At 31.9% G+C, this 9,244-nt stretch overlaps 2 protein-coding genes across 2 annotated transcripts; one reads left to right on the plus strand and one right to left on the minus strand.

The window, feature by feature from the left end:
• Positions 1-516: 516 nt before the first annotated feature.
• On the minus strand, positions 517-3,117 carry BI-1 (Bax Inhibitor-1). The gene is given in 5 exon segments (NM_001312252.1): positions 517-720; positions 1,348-1,518; positions 1,878-2,104; positions 2,322-2,548; positions 2,872-3,117. Coding segments are annotated over 5 exon segments (705 nt in total). The 5' UTR covers positions 2,919-3,117; the 3' UTR covers positions 517-687.
• An 881-nt stretch (positions 3,118-3,998) lies between these two features.
• LOC106128503 (pre-rRNA processing protein FTSJ3) lies at positions 3,999-8,205 on the plus strand. Its single transcript, XM_013326922.1, has 10 exons — positions 3,999-4,165; positions 4,236-4,993; positions 5,084-5,245; positions 5,378-5,473; positions 5,860-6,021; positions 6,128-6,335; positions 6,471-6,731; positions 6,813-7,010; positions 7,322-7,521; positions 7,728-8,205. The coding sequence occupies exons 1-10, from the start codon at positions 4,099-4,101 to the stop codon at positions 8,160-8,162; spliced, it is 2,547 nt and encodes an 848-aa protein (XP_013182376.1). The 5' UTR covers positions 3,999-4,098; the 3' UTR covers positions 8,163-8,205.
• The last annotated feature ends 1,039 nt before the right edge of the window (positions 8,206-9,244 follow it).

A 9,244-nucleotide genomic window follows, 5' to 3' on the forward strand; every position in this document is an offset into this window, starting at 1 on the left:
AGTTATGATAATAATGGGCTCGAATGTCTATCTTATTGTCGAGATAATATTCTTATCTGTCTAACGCAATCGTGTGGATCACGTTCGTGACTAAATTAATAACAAAAGTGGTCATGTAGGCCTGGGTTGTAGGTTTCCAGTGTGGTCATATAAAAATAATGCAAATCATTGTGTAACTACTCCAACTAAAATTAACCAATCAAATAAGAACACAGTATTGATTCAGCTACGTCTCACGAGCCTTTTAATGCTAACTAAGGGAAACCTTTTCAATCTACACTAAGGAATTTAAAAACAATCAATCGATTCTGACAACAACACTGAGTTTTTTTTACTTGAACAGTTACTTAGTTTGAATATCTTACACTAATTTGTATGCTGCAATTAGTAAATAAAACTCTAAAATATTTAGTACCAATTATTCAATCATTCGAGAATATTCAAGGCTCAGGTAGGATAACATACGTAGCACGAACAAAGGTTGAAAGAGGTATATATTATAAATAAAACACATGATGATTATTATAAGTTATAGTTTATTTATATGAAACTTAATAAATTTTTAACAAGGATACCTAAACAAAGAAATTAATGAATACCCACTACAAAGTATTCCCTTTATAATCATATTATGTAGTATATAATACAAATATATTTTTATTTTGTTTCTGATGTTAATTGAGTTGTTTAGTCACGTTTGCGGCGACGATCTTGTTCTTCCTGAAAATATTATAAAAATTTAATACAGAGCAACATGTAAATTATCAAATGTCATCATATTCCAACTATATCTACACCGCTCTTCTGTAGAATAGAATAACTATTATCATTAGCTAGATTTTGTCATTTTCCCTATCTTACTAATATTAAAATGTGAAAGTTAAGATGGATGTATGTTAGGAGGTATCTATAGAATGCCTTAATCTTGATGAAATTAAACTCAGATATATAATAGACAGAGTCGCAAGCTAGAGCTAGTTAGAGATCATTTAAAAAGCCTTTAATTAGAACATTTGACTTCTCTAAGTTGGATAATTGATAATATGTTATCACAGAAAGCAATAAACAGAATTTATAATAATACAAAAACACTGTATGCAAATTTATATTAACCTTGGTTACTTCAAACATTATTTCAAGGTAAACAATAATGATATGTTTGCTCTGCTGTTTATACAGTTTACAACCATTATAAAGATCTCAAAACCATTTATATTTAAAGACATTTTTAAACTTGAAAAGAATAATCAATTTCACTTGATTTATACATTAATCTTTTCTTAGTATGTGTGTCAAAAATATATGCAAAGTTTAATATACAAAAAATTATTATTTAAATGATCTTACCTTTTGTGTTAAGATAATAACCAGTCTTCTGAATATACCAATGAAGTCAATGAACAGCTCGAGGGCATGTTGTACAAAGTCCTTGCTGCCCATGCGACGCTTCTCAATGATCAGTTGTGTGTCAAACAGCACAAAGCCGCACATCAGCACCAGTCCAAGGTACAGGTGGGTCTGAAACACACATTTAAAACAATACATTACTTCATTTTTAGCCGACTTCAAAATAAAGGAGGTATTTGTATGTTAATTTTTCCAATAAGGCAAATTTTAATTAAATATTCAATAAGCTGATTGTTAATCATATTAAATTCTTTATGTTAGCATAATAACATATCTTCATGAGTGTTTTATTACTCAAGAAACTGTTTTACAATGATTATTATAATAATTAATATTCACTTTTAAAAAGTCAATACGCAAAGAACTTTTAAGTTAAAATGAAGAAAAGCTGTTTATTGGAATGAAAATGTCATAAAAAGGAAGAAGAAAGCTTACAGCATCAAAAATATTTAAGTAAAACAAAAACTTACTTGGTACAGGAAGTGAGATTGCATGAAAATGTTGGCCAGCGACATGAAAGACATGGAAGTGAGCAGTGTCATCAAAGTGCCACCCAAGAAGAGCCAACTGCCACGCTCCGCCAGCATTGATGCAATGGAGAAGCAAACAAACACCAGAGATGTACCCAATAGGGCAGTCACTATTATTGATGGGTCAACAAAGCTGACAAACTCCAACAATGGACCCAAACCAATTCCTAAAAAAATTGCACTTAGTTAATCATTGTAATATAACTCAAAATCATGAAAAAATGTCTATTATTTAAAACAATAGTGTGCAAATTGCTGATAATTTAATAATACAAATATTCTTAAATATATCTTGAATCATTTCACTGGCAACCTTTGAAATTGTTATTGTTCTTCATCTAATAATAAATACTCATTTCTCCAAAAGCTATGTATCATACTAACCAGATGTTAAACCAAATCCTAGCAAGTAGCCAAGACGCAGCTTGGTGTTCTTTCCATTGTCTGGAGTAGCAATCAACATTAACATCAGACCAATTCCTAAAATAGTAGAGAGGAAGCCGGCCTGGAAGCTTGTGTACATGTCAACAAACACTCCCACTGAAGCCGACACACAAGTCATCATAAGTGTGGCATAAACATTTTTCAGATGTTGTCGAACTGGAGGCTCCCTGGAATATTAAGAGGGCTATTATATTTCTCTTTTAGTTCTTTAAAAAAAAATTTACATTCATTACCAATGTTTATATTTGCTTATTTAGTTATGCCACAGTATGTTGTACTTTTTTTGTTGAAAGAAATTTTAATCGTTATTTTTCAAAAACATATAGGTATTTCGCTACACAGATGTTTTTTGCTTGTAATTGTTGAGTCACATTAATTACAACAATAATTTATGAACTTTCTAGAAATATGTGGAATGCAAAGTGACAGCCGTTACCAATAAAGAAACTAATGATTTGCTTTTATAAATACAATAAAATGTTATACTCACAGTCGATTTTGGAAGCTATTGATAAAAGTTTCAATAGTCGGAGCCATAATTTCTATTTGTTAAAAAAATGTCTTGACAACTATTGGTTCTATGTTGAGATCAACTAAATGACTTTAAATTTATTATATATTTCAAACACAATTGTTACGTTAAAACAATGCACAAATGCTAAAATCCACGAGTGTAAGCCAGCTGATGCAATAACAAATTCACAAATGGCAAAATGGTGCTGTACTGAGTTCGGAGGTTTCGTATTTTATTCTGTGATGGTGGTGTAATGAATATCGTCATGAGTTGTTAAAAATAGATTTTGATTAGTAATTCCGAGTAAGAATGTTTTGACGTTTGCATCGCTTCTAATAAAAAATCGATTTTTCAAAGACAAGAAGAATTGCCAATTTCAAATTGTATGTCTTCAACAATCCTCTAAGCTAAGTCCTCACCTCTACAATCACATATTTATCTCGCTACTGATCAATTAATATTTTCTTACGTACTACTAAGCCATACAAATAATAGTTTTAATTTCAAAAATGTAATTATTATTTGAACAAGTATTTTTATTTCCAAATTTTTAATTTAATCGATAGATCAATTATTGGCGTTTCGATCTGTATGCATCAAATAAATTTCTTTTTGAATCAATTTGAAAATTACATTTTGCAATCGATTTAACAGTATCGATTTTACATTTTCGCATGTCATTGATGAAATGAAAACGGAAACAAGTCGAAAGTCCAATAAGATATAAACACGGTTCTGCAAAGATAAAATTACAACCCTGTTCGCCATGTTGCCATGATAACTGACTTTCATTGAGGATTAAATCAAAGTTCAATATATTTAAAGTTCAGCATTTTTAAATCTTAAATGTAGCCTTGGACTGAAATTATGTAACATTTATAGGTATATACGTATTATATAAAATGTTTATAATGCAATGTGATTTCAAATTATTTTCAGGTCAATGGTTACCTGAAAAATATTGGAATTTATGGTTATGATCGTAAACTTTATTTAGACTTATTTGCTAATAAGCTTTCATTTACACAAGTGTTCTAATATCAATATATGTGCCAAACTGCCGTTTCTGCGATCTGTCAGTAAAATGACAATGGAGAAAGGGCAACATTATTTTATAACCTCAATGTTTTAACTTCTGTCTCGTGGATAATCATGTGTTTGATTAGTTTGTTTACTTATTTGTAAAACAATTTCTAAAACATAATGGGTAAAAAGACTAAAATTGGAAAACAGCGAAAAGATAAATATTATCAACTTGCTAAAGAAACAGGTATTTTTAGTACTAATTTTCTCACTTTAAAATGCTGTTATATTTGCTCACATATAAATCAACATTTCAGGTTTTCGGTCCCGTGCCGCATTCAAATTAATTCAACTAAACAGAAAATTTGGTTTTTTACAAAAATCTCGAGTATGTATCGACTTGTGTGCCGCGCCTGGTGGCTGGATGCAAGTGGCTCATCAAAATATGCCTGTATCCAGTATCGTGATAGGCGTCGATTTATTTCCTATTAAGCCCGTACCTGGCTGTATAGCTTTGACAGAGGACATTACTACGGAGAAATGTAAAACAGCTATAAAAAAAGAGATAAAGACCTGGAAAGCTGATGTTGTACTACATGATGGTGCACCGAATGTTGGTCTCAACTGGATACATGATGCATACCAGCAAGCTTGTTTGACACTTAGCGCCTTGAAATTAACAACAAATTTTCTAAGAGAAGGAGGTTGGTTTATAACAAAGGTGTTCCGATCAAAAGATTATCATGCACTTTTGTGGGTTTTCAAGCAATTTTTCAAAAAGGTTCACGCAACCAAGCCGCAAGCCTCCCGAAATGAATCATCTGAAATCTTTGTTGTTTGTCAAGGGTACATAGCACCGGATAGTATAGATCCAAAATTTCTTGATCCTAAGAGTGTATTTGAAGATTTGGAAATAGTAAAAAAACAGCATTTAAATATAATGCACCCAGAGAAGCAAAAGAAAGCAAAAGCTGAAGGGTATAAAGAAAATGACTACACAACACATCATAAAGTACCACTTTCTGAATTTCTTAGCCATGACGATCCAATTGATCTCTTACAAGGTTGCTCTGAAGTAAGTTGTGTTACTTATTATAGACAACTTTTAATATTTAACATAATTATAATATACTATATTATAAAATAATATCCTATTTACTTTCAGATTGTGATTGATGATGAAGGAATATTAAGCAATCCAAAAACAACAATTGAAATAAAAGAATGCTGTAAAGATATAAAAGTACTTGGTAGAAAAGATTTAAAAGCTTTATTGAGTTGGATGAAGCAAATGAAAGAATGGAAATCAAAGGAGGTTTCACCTAAGGTAAAAATATTAATATTTATTATTTAAAAAAAATCATACATATTCGAAATGTAGCAGGCTGTAGAATAGCAGGTTTATTTGTATTTCATTGCTGCAAACAATGTCATCTACATATTTACATTTTATTTGCAGGAAATAGAACCTGTTGACACTAAAGAAGATGAGACTGCGGATAAAGAAGCATCTGAAGATGATAAAGATGTTGATACAGAAATTGCAGAATTACAGGTTTGTGTATAATTATTTACTATTATTTTCAAGTTAGTGAATGACGAGAAAAAATTAGTAAGGCTCTGAGCCCCTTGGTGGGGATGTATAATAAGCTGACAATGAATGATGATAGGAAATTCAATTTCATTTTCTGTAAATTACAAGTGTTGTATAAGAACATTATTATTATCTCTAATTTTCCCGAGAGAATCAGAGGGATGACAATTTTGATGTTATACAATTGTTCGAACAGTGGATACTCACCGTTAGAAAATAGAAAACATACAACAACTTCCTGTTGGTATTCATTTGGAAACTGCGGTTTTTATCATATTATGATTTTTACGTAATTTTCTGGACAAGTCTTAATTTGGTATGTAGTATAAATAATGTCATAATTGCAGGATGAAGAAAGGCGTTTGCAGAAAAGAAAGAGAAAACAACTAAATAAACAGAGACAAAAGTTGGCAGAGAAAATGAACCTCAAAATGGTTCTTAAAGGTGATGGAGGACCTATACTGGAGAGTAATGATATGTTCAAACTGTCGGATATTAAAAATGCTAAGGTATTTAGTAAATTGTAGTCTTGTTCAATAATTTACATACTTTTTTTGAGCTTTTAACTTGTTGATTTTGTTAAAATTTATTCTTTTATATTTATTTTGATGAAAGGAATTGGAGCAACTGGTTGACCAACAACCTGATATATTGGCAGAAGGAAGTGATGATTCAGACAGCGAGCTCAAATCTAAGCCAAAGTATATGAAATATGATGTTGAAGCGTCCAAATTGGACTCTTCCGGACTCTATTACAAAGATTCTGATAGTGATTTGGAAATGGAAAGTGATTCAGAAGATGAAAAGGAAAAAGAATCTTTAGGTAAGATTTAATACTGACTGTATGAAAACAGATACAGATTAGTAAATAAAGGAGATTATCACTAAATAGAAGATTCTTAAATAGACAATATTTTTACTATTAAATTAATTGAATAAAAATATATTTATTTTACAGCCTTCTCAGACTCGGACAATGAATCAAAGAAAATTGACAAACTCACAAAACTTAATACTTTAAGGAATAGTAAAATTGAAAGAACACCAACTATACCGAAAAATAATCCTCTTTTGACGGATTTAGATGATACAGACCCTGTATCAAAGAGATCTATGAAAGCAGATCTTTGGTTTCAGAAAGATAGTTTTAAAGATATTGATGAGGATGAAGATGAGGGCATTGATTTGGACAAATTAGCTGAAACATACAGACAGAAGGGTAAAAAAATTATACAAAATAACATATTACTTGTGACAATAATTATTTATTCATTAATCGACAATAAAATTTTATATATAGGTAAAAAGGTATCTGAAGAAAATTTATCATCTACAATGGGAAAAGGTGTAAAACGTAAATCAGACAAGTCTGAAAGCTCCGATGGTGATTCTACAGATAGTGATTATGATGTAGAGGACAATGTGTCACCGGCAAATGGACCAGATTCTGGGAAAACCAACAAAAAAGATGGATTTGAAGTTGTATCACAAGATCCAGGCAAGTTATTATTATTTTGATCTACACCTTGGTTATATGCAGATGTCACCTTTAAGTTATATGGATACTGCTCTCCCTCTGAACAGAATTAAAAAAGAAAAACTTGATAAGAAGCCTATGTGTTCTTCCACACTATGTACATCCATTCCTTTTATAAACATCGATTCATCCATCCAAACATTCATATTGATAATATTAGTAAAATAAAATATTAATTTCATTAGTTGTATTGCTATGGATGTTAATATCTTTATTTTGGGTTTATTATATAAGTTTTTAAATCTAAAAATATAGCTTTCTTTCATTTATAGAGTTAAAAAGATTGAAGAAAACGTTAAAAATGGATGCAGAGACGTTAGCATTGGGCACAATGATAGCAACATCAAAGAAATTTAAAAGGGATTTAATTGATAATGCATGGAACAGATACGCCTTTAATGACAAAAACTTGCCTGATTGGTTCGCTGAAGACGAAAAGAAACATATGCATAAGGAGGTTGTTGTACCCGAGGTAAGTTTATCTATTTTAAGAAGAGTTCTTAACAATTATAATATCATATAAATTTGGTAGCAAACATAGAATTATAAATCCTCAAAAGTAATAGATTATTTGTGACTTAGTTTATCCAAGTTTTCTACCCAGAACATATTTTTAAATTACTGAATAAATGTTTTAGTTTTAACTGTCACTTTCATCATTTTAAATATTCTTTATAGCAATATGTAGAAGAATATAAGAACAGGATGCAGGATATCAATGTGCGTCCAATTAAGAAGGTAGTTGAAGCTAAAGCTAGGAAGAAGAAGCGTATGATAAAGAAGATGGAACGCGCAAAGAAGAAGGTCGAAGCTGTAATGGAGAATGCAGACATGTCGGAACGTGAAAAGGCCCAACAAATTAAGCAATTGTATAAAAAGGCTAAAACAGAAACCAAAAAGAAGGTTACTTATGTGGTCGCTAAGAAACATACTACGGCCAAGCGAATGAAGCGGCCGGCGGGAGTCAAGGGACACTACAAGGTGGTGGATCCTCGCATGAAGAAAGACTTGCGCGCCCAAAAGAACAAGGAGAAAACTAAAGGTAGAGGAAAGAAAGGTGCTGCTAATAAAAAAGCACCTCCGAAAAAGAAGGGTATGAAGAAAGCTAAATAAGTGATGTATATTGTTATAGTCCAATAAACAATTTTTTATCAGTCTTGGATTCATTTTTCTCCGCATAAGATATCCTGATAATATGAAACTAACAAAGCAGTGTTCTTGAGTTAGGTTTTGTTATATTTGTGTTGCAAATTAATAGACGATGAAAAAAGATATTAACCCTTGGTGACGTTTTGATAGAAACGTGGGTGTAAAGTGACATTGTGCAAATGTTATATTTTTGTATTGCGAGTTCAGGGCCAGCGTTATTCGAGTCGTAGTGCGTCACTCGCGCCTAACTGCCACGGTTCAGGGACAAGCGCGCCATAAATGATATCACTCCGCTGTTTGACCTTGGTGTCTTATTCTGGTTCGCTCCAGCTACGCCGTCTGCTTATTAATTATAGTCGAATGGTTTTTATATTCATGAGGTGTACCGAATTTATTTTATATGTGACCATAATTGTGTTTAGTTGAAGTGTAAATAACAACGCTTTACTATATTTACAAATTTTCTATCATTTTACATTAAATAATGTTGTAGTTTATTAAATAAAATTAAGTCGGGAGATCCCATCTAAAACTAAATCTCAACACAAAGACCCTTACCGTGCTTATTTTTGCTCTGAACTGTTATAACGTCTTTTCAATAAACGCAGTAAAAGCAATTTATTTTGTACCCTGCCATGAAAATAAACGTCTACATGTTTTTCTGTGCTGGTGACGGCTATCATGAAATTATGTAATTCAATTCCAATGTATATTGTAAATGAAAATACATTATAGATACCTACTTTCCTTTATGTATCTTATCAATATGACGGAAATAGTCGGTACATCAGAAATTCAGAGCACGGTGTATGGTGTGGGCGAGTTGGGCGGCTGGCGGGTTGGGCGATAGGGAGTTTGGGGGGGTATTCGGTCGGGGCGCGCTATATCGAGCGCGCGATCACGGCCAAGGCCGCCCCAACCCCACCCTCAGTCCCAGCCCCAGCCCCATGCCTCCACAATGCCCTCTGCCATTATTTTAATACTTCTCCGTTCAAAGTTCATTTATATACCTACTTGCATATAAATTACATTATACACGGAAGTAA

The sequence above is a fragment of the Papilio xuthus genome, unplaced genomic scaffold, assembly GCF_000836235.2.
Source record: "Papilio xuthus unplaced genomic scaffold, Pxut_1.1 DF828780.1, whole genome shotgun sequence".
Classification (NCBI taxonomy): domain Eukaryota; kingdom Metazoa; phylum Arthropoda; class Insecta; order Lepidoptera; family Papilionidae; genus Papilio; species Papilio xuthus.

Bases quoted from the DNA above. Each gene is read 5' to 3' on its own strand.
- LOC106128503 (XM_013326922.1), top strand. From the start codon at position 4,099: ATGGGTAAAAAGACTAAAATTGGAAAACAGCGAAAAGATAAATATTAT. The intron at 4,166-4,235 runs GTATTTTTAGTA...TCAACATTTCAG, and splicing joins TCAACTTGCTAAAGAAACAG to GTTTTCGGTCCCGTGCCGCA. The intron at 7,011-7,321 runs GCAAGTTATTAT...TTTCATTTATAG, and splicing joins AGTTGTATCACAAGATCCAG to AGTTAAAAAGATTGAAGAAA.